This window comes from Scyliorhinus torazame, chromosome 22 (assembly GCF_047496885.1).
Source record: "Scyliorhinus torazame isolate Kashiwa2021f chromosome 22, sScyTor2.1, whole genome shotgun sequence".
NCBI lineage: Eukaryota > Metazoa > Chordata > Chondrichthyes > Carcharhiniformes > Scyliorhinidae > Scyliorhinus > Scyliorhinus torazame.
The window spans coordinates 9,122,711-9,136,945 of record NC_092728.1 but is presented as its reverse complement, the minus strand read 5'-3'; the positions used below and the strand labels follow the sequence as shown (position 1 = coordinate 9,136,945).

Sequence of the window (14,235 nt, the reverse complement as noted above, 5' to 3'; positions counted from 1 at the left end):
AGGCTCGGTAGATTCTTTCGTCACGAGTCTCCGATTAAGAGCGCAGACTTGCAACTTTTCTGCGCTGACAAGACTCCCTCCTCCGTGACCAAATCGTGTTTGGTATTAAAAATTAAAAACTCCGTGAGCGTTTGCTTAAGCAGCACAATTTATCGTCAGAAGATGCACTGAGTTTGTGCTGAGCGAGTGAGCTAGCCGCGAGTCAATATGCAGAAATGCGATCTGGGGAAAAAGGCGCAAAATACGACAAAGTGGCTGACGCCATTAATGCTGTAGCGCAGCAAAAAAACCCAGCGCGATCTGGAAGTCCATTTCGCACACACACAGTTGAAGAAACAACGCGTTCTGGAAGTCGACCTTTTTTGCGCACGTGCATGACTTCATCAGCGTCAGGAAGTGCACGCGTTGTGGCCACGTCCACGCAAGTCAAAAATGCCCAGACCTCGGGAAGGTCTGCGAGGCGGTGGCGAATGTAATCATTACGTTTCACAATGCCGTTCAAGTTAAAGAAAAAAAAACGAAAAGCTCTTTTAACAATGCCATGAAGGTTCAAAGTGTGCAAAACGGATCAGATGACGAAACAATTTCTCATTCCCATGTTGAAGCACATCAATACGATTTAGAAGACACATTCTTTGTTGACGCAGTCAACAAGCTTGTTACTGCTGAAACACGACATTTAAAGCAGATGTAATCTGTTGATATTGTTATGGGCGAGGCTTTTCAGAACCCCAAAATGTATCACGGAGTTCAACCAACCTCTCCCTTTAATGGATTGTTGCTTTTCCGAGCACACGGCTTGTTCCCCAGGTGTGGGAGTACAATTATGGACATGTGGGTTTTTAAACACAAAACACTGTTTATTCCACGAACTCAACTTAACATCTTAAATAAACATTGGATCTCTTAACACCCCTTACTTCAAAGATAACTCAGAAGATATTGCAACAGTAAATACTTCCTTAAAATGTTCCTTCAAACTTTCAAGAGACTTAACACCGTTAAACAGTATCACGACAGGTTAAAGGCTTCACTATTATAAGTTTAAATCACCCAAATGATCCAGAGATAGTCTTTTATGGCAGAGATCCAGCTCACTGCAAAACATCGCCACACACAAGCTCATTTCAAACTGAAACTACAAACCTGCCAAAATGGCTGACCTAAAGCCCAGCCCCACCCACTCTCTGCCATCACAGTTTTTCCTCTGGAAGGCAACTTAACAATTCATCCCAATTTTTGAGAACATCCTCATTTTCCAATTTAATTTGAGGTATGTCAAATTCACAGTCAACTGGATTTGGTTCGTCACTTTGAGTTAGAATCATTAAAACCTCCTTTTTCTCTCCTTCCCTTTCGAAGTACCTTTTAAGCATATTCACATGACACACCCGGTGAGTCTTCCTTCTATCTGGTGTTTTTACCACATAATTCACCTCACTTAATTCCCTTTCAATCTGATACGGTCCACAAAACCTAGCTTTTAAAGGGTCCCCTACCACTGGTAACAATACTAAAACTTTATCCCCACTGGCAAAACTACGAACTTTGGATTTCTTGTCCGCTACCCATTTCATCACATTTTGTGCAACTTTCAAATGTTGTCTCGCCAATTCACCTGCTCTATTTAATCGTTCCCTAAAATGTGACACGTAATCCAATAGTGTAATTTCCGATTTCTCACCCACCAATTTTTCCTTAATTAATTGCCCATGTCCTCTTACCTCATGACCAAAAATTAGTTCAAAAGGACTAAATTTGGTAGACTCATTAGGTGCATCCCTAATTGCAAACAATACGAATGGAATTCCTTTATCCCAATCCTCTGGATAATCGTTCCAGCAAATTAGCAGAGTTGCTACTTGCTCCAAAACCAGATCTTTCGCGCAAAGGAGACACGACGTCAACATCCGAAGCAGAAGGGAAAAGAACGTTCCGGTATCTGACACTCAACTTCCTCGTACAAATATCAATCTGAACTCGGACAATTCGGACTCATTGATAGTTGGATTTAGAAGGTCAACGAGATCAAGGAAGAAAGCTCACTGTCTCAATTTCTGAATTGTAAAACACTGATTTAACTCATGTGCAACTTTTAATGTTGCTCATCACTGTACAATTCCCATACACTACACGTATGCACATTTGAATGCAAGTTCAAAGTGTTCAAAGGAAGGGCATGTCACAATATGTGGATCTTGTAAAGGACATAAAGGGTTAATGTAGTGTTACTACTCTGAACATTAGATGGTGCTATAGAGCAACCATATAAGTATCATGGGCGGGATTCTCCCAGTCCTGGGCCTGTCCGACGGGCTGGTTGGCGTGGCGCCAGATGCAGGCCGCGCTACGCCCCCCCCCCCCCCCCCCCCGCAATTCTCCAGCCGGATGGGCCGAGCGGCCGTAAGAAAAGAACCGAGTCCCGCCTCCCCCTCTCCCCGCTCCCTCCCCCTCCCTCCGCCTCACTCCCCCCTCCCGCCTCCTCCCCCTCCCTCCACCTCACTCCCCCCTCTCCCCCCTCCCTCCCCCCACCTCCCGCTTCCTCCCCCCCCTCCGCCTCACTCCCCCCTCCCCTCCCTCCTCCCCCTCACTCCCCCCTCTCCCAATTCCCTCCCCTTCCCTTCCCCTCCTCCCTCCTCCCCTTCCCTCTCCCTCCGGCTCACTCCCCCCCTCTCCCTACTCCCTCCCCTTCCCTCCCCCTCCCTCCCCCCACTCCCTCTCTGTCCCTCTCCTCCCTCCTCCCCCCCTCCCTCCACCTCACTCCCCCCTCTCCCCACTCCCTCCCCTTCCCTCCCCCTCCCTCCCCCCACTCCCTCTCTGTCCCTCTCCTCCCTCCTCCCCCCCTCCCTCCACCTCACTCCCCCCTCTCCCCACTCCCTCCCCTTCCCTCCCCCCCTCTCCCTACTCCCTCCCCTTCCCTCCCCCTCCCTCCCCCCACTCCCTCTCTGTCCCTCTCCTCCCTCCTCCCCCCCTCCCTCCACCTCACTCCCCCCTCTCCCCACTCCCTCCCCTTCCCTCCCCCTCCCTCCCCCCACTCCCTCTCTGTCCCTCTCCTCCCTCCTCCCCCCCTCCCTCCACCTCACTCCCCCCTCTCCCCACTCCCTCCCCTTCCCTCCCCCCCTCTCCCTACTCCCTCCCCTTCCCTCCCCCTCCCTCCCCCCACTCCCTCTCTGTCCCTCTCCTCCCTCCTCCCCCCCTCCCTCCACCTCACTCCCCCCTCTCCCCACTCCCTCCCCTTCCCTCCCCCTCCCTCCGCCTCACTCCCCCTCCCCCTCCCTTCCTGGCACTCCCCCCCCACTCCGCCCCCACCCCCGTGCTGAGGAAGTGGGCCGGATACTCACGGAGCTGGTCGAAGTGGGTCTCGACTCCATCCTGCCCTCTGACCGAGCACACTAACCTCGCCTTCAGAAAACTCGTCCACTTGTTCACCAGCGACCGCTTGCCCCCACTGTCATTCTGTGAACAGGGAAATGGAATCACCAACCACACTGACAGGGCTGCAAGACCCGGATTCAATAACACAGGCTGGGCTTGTAACCCCTCGAGGAACCAAGATTTAGGGGCTGTAACAAGCTCATGAGGGGCTGAATGGGCCTCCTCCTGTTCCTGTGTAACAGGCTGGAGAGGGGCTGAATGGGCCTCCTGTTCCTGAGTAACAGGCTGGAGAGGGGCTGAATGGGCCTCCTGTTCCTGTGTAACAGGCTGGAGAGGGGCTGAATGGGCCTCCTCCTGTTCCTGTGTAACAGGCTGGAGAGGGGCTGAATGGGCCTCCTGTTCCTGTGTAACAGGCTGGAGAGGGGCTGAATGGGCTCCTCCTGTTCCTGTGTAACAGGCTGGAGAGGGGCTGTATGGGCCTCCTCCTGTTCCTGTGTAACAGGCTGGAGAGGGGCTGAATGGCCCTCCTCGTGGTCCTGTGTAACAGGCTGGAGAGGGGCTGAATGGGCCTCCTGTTCCTGTGTAACAGGCTGGAGAGGGGCTGAATGGGCTCCTCCTGTTCCTGTGTAACAGGCTGGAGAGGGGCTGAATGGACCTCCTCCTGTTCCTGTGTAACAGGCTGGAGAGGGGCTGAATGGGCCTCCTCCTGTTCCTGTGTAACAGGCTGGAGAGGGGCTGAATGGCCTCCTGTTCCTGTGTAACAGGCTGGAGAGGGGCTGAATGGGCTCCTCCTGTTCCTGTGTAACAGGCTGGAGAGGGGCTGAATGGACCTCCTCCTGTTCCTGTGTAACAGGCTGGCGAGGGGCTGAATGGGCCTCCTCCTGTTCCTGTGTAACAGGCTGGAGAGGGGCTGAATGGGCTCCTCATGTTCCTGTGTAACAGGCTGGAGAGGGGCTGAATGGGCTCCTCATGTTCCTGTGTCAACCTTTAAAAGCACTTGTCTTTGCAGGGGCAGGCCAGTCGATTTCGGCGGGTGTGAAGCTGGTGAGTCAATTTCAGCAGGAGCTGAGAATTTTTCTTCTTTTTTTTAAATTAGTTTTTTAGGCGGGAACAGGAAGTCGACCCGCGGACGTCTGGGAAGACCCTCACCAATAAATTCTGGTGGAGAGGAAACCCGAGACACTACACGTGTAGTGTCTCCCACCCGCCCTCCTCCTCTAACCTAATAATAAAACCCATTGGTCTGAGGTAAGTACCATATTTTATTATATTATTATTTTTTATAAAAATTTAATTTAGTTGTTAGCCAGATCTTGGTAGAAAGTTAGAGGAATGGCAGGGAAGGGAGTGCAATGTTCCTCCTGCAGGATGTTTGAGGTGAGGGATGCAGTTAGTGTCCCTGCTGATTTTACCTGCAGGAAGTGCTGCCATCTCCAGCTCCTCCAAGACCGAGTTAGGGAACTGGAGCTGGAGTTGGAAGAACTTCGGATCATTCGGGAGGCAGAAGGGGTTATAGATAGCAGCTTCAGGGAATTAGTTACACCAAAGATTGGAGATAGGTGGGTAACTGTAAGAGGGACTGGGAAAAAGCAGTCAGTGCAGGGATCCCCTGCGGTCGTTCCCCTGAGAAACAAGTATACCGCTTTGGATACTTGTGGGGGGGGGGGGACTTACCGGGGTAAGCCATGGGGTACGGGCCTCTGGCACGGAGTCTGTCCCTGTTGCTCAGAAGGGAAGGGGGGAGAGGAGCAGAGCATTAGTAATTGGGGACTCTATAGTCAGGGGCACGGATAGGAGATTTTGTGGGAGCGTGAGAGACTCACGTTTGGTATGTTGCCTCCCAGGTGCAAGGGTACGTGATGTCTCGGATCGTGTTTTCCGGGTCCTTAGGGGGAGGGGGAGCAGCCCCAAGTCGTGGTCCACATTGGCACTAACGACATAGGTAGGAAAGGGGACAAGGATGTCAGGCAGGCTTTCAGGGAGCTAGGATGGAAGCTCAGAACTAGAACAAACAGAGTTGTTATCTCTGGGTTGTTGCCCGTGCCACGTGATAGTGAGATGAGGAATAGGGAGAGAGAGCATTTAAACACGTGGCTACAGGGATGGTGCAGGCGGGAGGGATTCAGATTTTTGGATAACTGGGGCTCTTTCTGGGGAAGGTGGGACCTCTACAGACAGGATGGTCTACATCTGAACCTGAGGGGCACAAATATCCTGGGGGGGAGATTTGTTAGTGCTCTTTGGGGGGGTTTAAACTAATGCAGCAGGGGCATGGGAACCTGGATTGTAGTTTTAGGGTAAGGGAGAATGAGAGTATAGAGGTCAGGAGCACAGATTTGACGTCGCAGGAGGGGGCCAGTGTTCAGGTAGGTGGTTTGAAGTGTGTCTACTTCAATGCCAGGAGTATACGAAACAAGGTAGGGGAACTGGCAGCATGGGTTGGTACCTGGGACTTCGATGTTGTGGCCATTTCGGAGACATGGATAGAGCAGGGACAGGAATGGATGTTGCAGGTTCCGGGGTTTAGGTGTTTTAGTAAGCTCAGAGAAGGAGGCAAAAGAGGGGGAGGTGTGGCGCTGCTAGTCAAGAGCAGTATTACGGTGGCGGAGAGGATGCTAGATGGGGACTCTTCTTCCGAGGTAGTATGGGCTGAAGTTAGAAACAGGAAAGGAGAGGTCACCCTGTTGGGAGTTTTTTATAGGCCTCCTAATAGTTCTAGGGATGTAGAGGAAAGGATGGCGAAGATGATTCTGGATATGAGCGAAAGTAACAGGGTAGTTATTATGGGAGACTTTAACTTTCCAAATATTGACTGGAAAAGATATAGTTCGAGTACAATAGATGGGTCGTTTTTTGTACAGTGTGTGCAGGAGGGTTTCCTGAAACAATATGTTGACAGGCCAACAAGAGGCGAGGCCACGTTGGATTTGGTTTTGGGTAATGAACCAGGCCAGGTGTTGGATTTGGAGGTAGGAGAGCACTTTGGGGACAGTGACCACAATTCGGTGACGTTTACGTTAATGATGGAAAGGGATAAGTATACACCGCAGGGCAAGAGTTATAGCTGGGGGAAGGGCAATTATGATGCCATTAGACGTGACTTGGGGGGGATAAGGTGGAGAAGTAGGCTGCAAGTGTTGGGCACACTGGATAAGTGGGGCTTGTTCAAGGATCAGCTACTGCGTGTTCTTGATAAGTATGTACCGGTCAGACAGGGAGGAAGGCGTCGAGCGAGGGAACCGTGGTTTACCAAGGAAGTGGAATCTCTTGTTAAGAGGAAGAAGAAGGCCTATGTGAAGATGAAGTGTGAAGTTTCGGTTGGGGCGATGGATAGTTACAAGGTAGCGAGGAAGGATCTAAAGAGAGAGCTAAGACGAGCAAGGAGGGGACAGGAGAAGTATTTGGCAGGAAGGATCAAGGAAAACCCAAAAGCTTTCTATAGGTATGTCAGGAATAAGCGAATGACTAGGGAAAGAGTAGGACCAGTCAAGGACAGGGATGGGAAATTGTGTGTGGAGTCTGAAGAGATAGGCGAGATACTAAATGAATATTTTTCGTCAGTATTCACTCAGGAAAAAGATAATGTTGTGGAGGAGAATGCTGAGCCCCAGGCTAATAGAATAGATGGCATTGAGGTACGTAGGGAAGAGGTGTTGGCAATTCTGGACAGGCTGAAAATAGATAAGTCCCCGGGACCTGATGGGATTTATCCTAGGATTCTCTGGGAGGCCAGGGAAGAGATTGCTGGACCTTTGGCTTTGATTTTTATGTCGTCATTGGCTACAGGAATAGTGCCAGAGGACTGGAGGACAGCAAATGTGGTCCCTTTGTTCAAAAAGGGGAGCAGAGACAACCCCGGCAACTATAGACCGGTGAGCCTCACGTCTGTAGTGGGTAAAGTCTTGGAGGGGATTATAAGAGACAAGATTTATAATAGGAATAATATGATCAGGGATAGTCAGTATGGCTTTGTGAAGGGTAGGTCATGTCTCACAAACCTTATCGAGTTCTTTGAGAAGGTGACTGAACAGGTAGACGAGGGTAGAGCAGTTGATGTGGTGTATATGGATTTCAGCAAAGCGTTTGATAAGGTTCCCCACGGTAGGCTATTGCAAAAAATACGGAGGCTGGGGATTGAGGGTGATTTAGAGATGTGGATCAGAAATTGGCTAGCTGAAAGAAGACAGAGGGTGGTGGTTGATGGGATATGTTCAGAATGGAGTACAGTCACAAGTGGAGTACCACAAGGATCTGTTCTGGGGCCGTTGCTGTTTGTCATTTTTATCAATGACCTAGAGGAAGGCGCAGAAGGGTGGGTGAGTAAATTTGCAGACGATACTAAAGTCGGTGGTGTTGTCGATAGTGTGGAAGGATGTAGCAGGTTACAGAGGGATATAGATAAGCTGCAGAGCTGGGCTGAGAGGTGGCAAATGGAGTTTAATGTAGAGAAGTGTGAGGTGATTCACTTTGGAAGGAATAACAGGAATGCGGAATATTTGGCTAATGGTAAAGTTCTTGAAAGTGTGGATGAGCAGAGGGATCTAGGTGTCCATGTACATAGATCCCTGAAAGTTGCCACCCAGGTTGATAGGTTTGTGAAGAAGGCCTATGGAGAGTTGGCCTTTATTGGTAGAGGGATTGAGTTCCGGAGTCGGGAGGTCATGTTGCAGCTGTACAGAACTCTGGTACGGCCGCATTTGGAGTATTGCGTACAGTTCTGGTCACTGCATTATAGGAAGGACGTGGAGGCTTTGGAGCGGGTACAGAGGAGATTTACCAGGATGTTGCCTGGTATGGAGGGAAAATCTTATGAGGAAAGGCTGATGGACTTGAGGTTGTTTTCGTTGGAGAGAAGAAGGTTAAGAGGAGACTTAATAGAGGCATACAAAATGATCAGGGGGTTGGATAGGGTGGACAGTGAGAGCCTTCTCCCGCGGATGGATATGGCTGGCACGAGGGGACATAACTTTAAACTGAGGGGTAATAGATATAGGACAGAGGTCAGAGGTAGGTTCTTTACGCAAAGAGTAGTGAGGCCGTGGAATGCCCTACCTGCTACAGTAGTGAGCTCGCCAACATTGAGGGCATTTAAAAGTTTATTGGATAAACATATAGATGATAATGGCATAGTGTAGGTTAGATGGTTTTTGTTTCGGTGCAACATCGTGGGCCGAAGGGCCTGTACTGCGCTGTATTGTTCTATGTTCTATGTTCTATGTGTAACAGGCTGGAGAGGGGCTGAATGGGGATTCTCCTGTTCCTGTGTAACAGACTGGAGAGGGGCTGAATGGCCCTCCTCCTGTTCCTGTGTAACAGGCTGGAGAGGGACTGAATGGGCCTCCTCCTGTTCCTCTGTAACAGGCTGGAGTGGGGCTGAATGGGCCTCCTCCTGTTCCTGTGTAACAGGCTGGAGAGGGGCTGAATGGGCCTCCTGTTCCTGTGTAACAGGCTGGAGAGGGGCTGAATGGGCCTCCTCCTGTTCCTGTGTAACAGGCTGGAGAGGGACTGAATGGGCCTCCTCCTGTTCCTCTGTAACAGGCTGGAGAGGGGCTGAATGGCCCTCCTCCTGTTCGTGTGTAACAGGCTGGAGAGGGACTGAATGGGCCTCCTCCTGTTCCTCTGTAACAGGCTGGAGAGGGGCTGAATGGGCCTCCTCCTGTTCCTGTGTAACAGGCTGGAGAGGGGCTGAATGGGCCTCCTGTTCCTGTGTAACAGGCTGGAGAGGGGCTGAATGGGCCTCCTGTTCCTGTGTAACAGGCTGGAGAGGGACTGAATGGGCCTCCTGTTCCTGTGTAACAGGCTGGAGAGGGACTGAATGGGCCTCCTCCTGTTCCTCTGTTACAGGCTGGAGAGGGGCTGAATGGGCCTCCTGTTCCTGTGTAACAGGCTGGAGAGGGGCTGAATGGGCCTCCTCCTGTTCCTGTGTAACAGGCTGGAGAGGGGCTGAATGGGCTCCTCCTGTTCCTGTGTAACAGGCTGGAGAGGGACTGAATGGGCCTCCTCCTGTTCCTGTGTAACAGGCTGGAGAGGGGCTGAATGGGCCTCCTCCTGTTCCTGTGTAACAGGCTGGAGAGGGGCTGAATGGGCCTCCTGTTCCTGTGTAACAGGCTGGAGAGGGGCTGAATGGGCCTCCTCCTGTTCCTCTGTTACAGGCTGGAGAGGGGCTGAATGGCCTCTCTGGCAGTGCTGGGCTCAGTGTTGGATGGTGATGGGACAACACACACTCACCAGGCAGACACGGCCGACTCGGGAGTAAACCTGGGCACTCCCAGCCTCCGTCGATTTTTCCCGGAAGAAGAAGTAGAGTTTATCATCGCTGCGTTCCGCATTGTCGGGAATCACACGCGCCCGAAGAAAGATCGGATCTGGAAAATAATAGGATGTTAAAACAGGCCAATGAGAATCCGAACCTTCAAATATCCAGAACTGCGCAGAGCCTCGAACAGCACTGACCCTCCGACAGTGCAGCACTCCCTCAGTACTGACCCTCTGACAGTGCAGCACTCGCTCAGTACTGACCCTCTGACAGTGCGGCACTCCCTCAGTACTGACCCTCTGACAGTGCGGCACTCCCTCAGTACTGACCCTCTGACTGTGCGGCACTCCCTCAGTACTGACCCTCTGACAGTGCAGCACTCCCTCAGTACTGACCCTCTGACAGTGCAGCACTCGCTCAGTACTGACCCTCTGACAGTGCGGCACTCCCTCAGTACTGACCCTCTGACAGTGCGGCACTCCCTCAGCACTGACCCTCTGACTGTGCGGCACTCCCTCAGTACTGACCCTCTGACAGTGCGGCACTCCCTCAGTACTGACCCTCTGACAGTGCAGCACTCCCTCAGTACTGACCCTTCGACAGTGCAGCACTCCCTCAGTACTGATCCTCTGACAGTGCAGCACTCCCTCAGTACTGACCCTCTGACAGTGCGGCGCTCCCTCAGTACTGACCCTCTGACAGTGCGGCACTCCCTCAGTACTGACCCTCTGACAGTGCAGCACTCCCTCAGTACTGACCCTCTGACAGTGCGGCACTCCCTCAGTACTGACCCTCTGACAGTGCAGCACTCCCTCAGTACTGACCCTCTGACAGTGCGGCACTCCCTCAGTACTGACCCTCTGACAGTGCGGCATCCCTCAGTACTGACCCTCTGACAGTGCGGCACTCCCTCAGTACTGACCCTCTGACTGTGCGGCACTCCCTCAGTACTGACCCTCTGACAGTGCAGCACTCCCTCAGCACTGACCCTCTGACACTGCAGCACTCCCTCAGTACTGACTCTCTGACAGTGCAGCACTCCCTCAGTACTGACCCTCTGACCCAGTGCGGCACTCCCTCAGTACTGACCCTCTGACAGTGCGGCACTCCCTCAGCACAGACCCTCTGACAGTGCGGCACTCCCTCAGTACTGACCCTCTGACAGTGCAGCACTCCCTCAGTACTGACCCTCTGACAGTGCGGCATTCCCTCAGCATTGACCCTCTGACAGTGCGGCACTCCCTCAGTACTGACCCTCTGACAGTGCGGCACTCCCTCAGCACTGGACTTTGGAGCGGCATGGTGGCGCAGTGGTTAGCACTGCGGCCTAACCGCGCCGAGGTCCCAGGTTCGATCCCGGCCCCGGGTCACTGTCTGTGTGGAGTTTGCACATTCTCCCCGTGTCTGCATGTGTTTCGCCCCCACAACCCAAAGATGTGCAGGGTAGGTGGATTGGCCACCCTAAATTGCCCCTTAATTGGAAATAAATAAAGAACTGGGCCCTCTAATTTTGTTTCTAAAGGTATTGCAGTTTGACTGACCAGTCCAGTGGGCGAGGTGTCGCCCCAGCCGTGTCTGGGATCCTCCTGTGCGTTCTCTTACCGTTAAACCACCGGGAATCGTATTGTTCTGTACGGATCGCCGGGCGATTCCCCAAACTTCGGAATAAGGCAGCATCCATTCCCATGAAGTCAATATGCACGCCAGCGTATAGATTCCCATCTGTGGAAGATTCCGGAAACCAAGTGAGGAGTGGGGACGGGGGAGAATCAGGTTTATGAACAGTAGCAAAACTCTCAAGCAAATGTATAAGTGCGGAGGGCGGTTTGTGGGTGATTCAGAGCTCCAACACGCACTGTCGACAAGGCAAGGTCCCAGCAAGCTCAGCCAGACCAATCACATCGATGCCGTGCGGGGTGAGGGACAACCATTGGACCCAGGACACTGCGGAGAACCACCCCACTCCCTCCCCTGCCCCCATGGGCAGCTTCCAACAGCGCCCACCCGAGAGGGGCAAACAGCAGCCGTGGTTTAACATCACCCCCTCAGCACTGACCCTCTGACAGTGCGGCACTCCCTCGGTACTGACCCTCTGACAGTGCGGCACTCCCTCAGTACTGACCCTCTGACAGTGCAGCACTCCCTCAGTACTGACCCTCTGACAGTGCGGCACTCCCTCAGTACTGACCCTCTGACAGTGCAGCACTCCCTCAGTACTGACCCTCTGACAGTGCGGCACTCCCTCACTACTGACTCTCTGACTGTGCGGCACTCCCTCAGTACTGACCCTCTGACAGTGCGGCACTCCCTCAGTACTGACCCTCTGACAGTGCGGCACTCCCTCAGTACTGACCCTCTGACAGTGCAGCACTCCCTCAGTACTGACCCTCTGTCAGTGCGGCGCTCCCTCAGTACTGACCCTCTGACAGTGCGGCACTCCCTCAGTACTGACCCTCTGACAGTGCGGCACTCCCTCAGTACTGACCCTCTGACAGTGCGGCACTCCCTCAGTACTGACCCTCTGACAGTGCGGCACTCCCTCAGTACTGACCCTCTGACAGTGCGGCACTCCCTCAGTACTGACCCTCTGACTGTGCGGCACTCCCCCAGTACTGACCCTCTGACAGTGCGGCACTCCCTCAGTACTGACCCTCTGACAGTGCGGCACTCCCTCAGTACTGACCCTCTGACAGTGTGTCACTCCCTCAGTACTGACCCTCTGACAGTGCGGCACTCCCTCAGTCCTGACCCTCTGACAGTGCGGCACTCCCTCAGCACTGACCCTCTGACAGTGCGGCACTCCCTCAGTACTGACCCTCTGACAGTGCGGCACTCCCTCAGCACTGACCCTCTGACAGTGCGGCACTCCCTCAGTACTGACCCTCTGACAGTGCGGCACTCCCTCAGTACTGACCCTCTGACAGTGCAGCACTCCCTCAGTACTTACCCTCTGACAGTGCGGCACTCCCTCAGTACTGACCCTCTGACAGTGCGGCACTCCCTCAGCACTGACCCTCTGACAAGCCGAGGTCTCAAATCTAGCCGGAGGTTTTCGAATCATCGGAACTTTAGACCATGGGTGAAAAGCAGAGAATGGGGAAGGAGCTGAACATTACTCACTGACTAAGGCGGCCAAACTCTCCTCTTTGGGGTCATAGGGACATTTCCCCTTCCCAGATTCTAACCGGCCCGGAACCAGACGGAAGATGTAGTCCTGTGGCAAAGAGAGAGGGAATGGTGAGGTTATCACAGGTCACAGGTCATTGAGGCTGGGGTCATGTTTGACGGTGGGCGGGGTGAGGTCAATACACAGAGAGAGATGGCGGCTTCGCGACACTGTCACTGGACTACCAATCCAGACGAGTGTTGGGGCTGTTTGACATTCCCTGAATGGTCTGGCGGTTCTCCTGTTCAACCATCATCCTTTTGTCAACACATCCTTACCAGATCGTCCATGCGAACCATCTGTATCCCCACTACTCCCGGAAATCTCTACGCTTGGTCTTGCATCATGTGACTCTCTGCGTCACTGTGTGGGCGGGACTGTTCCTCAGCCCGCCCTCCAGTCCCACATTAACCTTCGCTCTGCCAGAAACCCTGATACTACAACTCCCCCACCCTTATACTACACCCACCCCACCCTTATACTACACCTACCCCACCCTTATACTACACCTACCCCACCCTTATACTACACCTACCCACCCTTATACTACACCTACCCGACCCTTATACTACACCTACCCCACCCTTATACTACACCTACCCCACCCTTATACTACACCTACCCCACCCTTATACTACACCTACCCCACCCTTATACTACATCTACCCCACCCTTATACTACACCTACCCCACCCTTATACTACACCTACCCGACCCTTATACTACACCTACCCGACCCTTATACTACACCTACCCCACCCTTATACTACACCTACCCCACCCTTATACTACACCTACCCCACCCTTATACTACATCTACCCCACCCTTATACTACATCTACCCCACCCTTATACTACACCTACCCGACCCTTATATTACACCTACCCGACCCTTATACTACACCTACCCGACCCTTATACTACACCTACCCCACCCTCATACTACACCTACCCCACCCTTATACTACACCTACCCCACCCTTATAATACACCTACACCACCCTTATAATACACCTACCCCACCCTTATACTACACCTACCCCACCCTTATACTACACCAACCCCACCCTTATACTACACCTACCCCACCCTTATACTACACCTACCCCACCCTCATACTACACCTACCCCACCCTTATACTACACCTACCCCACCCTTATAATACACCTACACCACCCTTATAATACATCTACCCCACCCTTGTACTGCACCTACCCCATCCTTATACTACTACCCCACCCTCCTCCCGGCCACTTTCCGAGTTTTTAAAATAATTTGTTCGTCGAATGTGGGCCTCGCCGGCTAGGTGGGCCGGTGAGAGGCGGCCACCTTGCAATGTGGGTCTGGAGTCACATGAAAATGAAAATCGCTTATTGTCACAAGTAGGCTTTAAATGAAGTTACTGTGAAGGGCCCCTAGTCGCCACATTCCGGTGCC

At 52.7% G+C, this 14,235-nt stretch overlaps 1 protein-coding gene across 1 annotated transcript in view; it reads right to left on the bottom strand.

Moving 5' to 3' along the window:
* Positions 1-3,336: 3,336 nt before the first annotated feature.
* The window catches only part of LOC140399415 (semaphorin-3F-like), a gene marked incomplete at its 3' end in the record, with an annotated part of 289,195 nt that continues 278,296 nt past the window's right edge, over positions 3,337-14,235 (bottom strand). The window contains exons 6-9 of the mRNA XM_072488993.1: positions 12,752-12,845; positions 11,234-11,353; positions 9,604-9,740; positions 3,337-3,456 (exon numbers count right to left, since the gene is read on the bottom strand). Coding sequence (XP_072345094.1) covers positions 3,337-3,456; positions 9,604-9,740; positions 11,234-11,353; positions 12,752-12,845 — 471 coding nt within the window. The remainder of the gene's footprint in view (positions 3,457-9,603; positions 9,741-11,233; positions 11,354-12,751; positions 12,846-14,235) is intronic.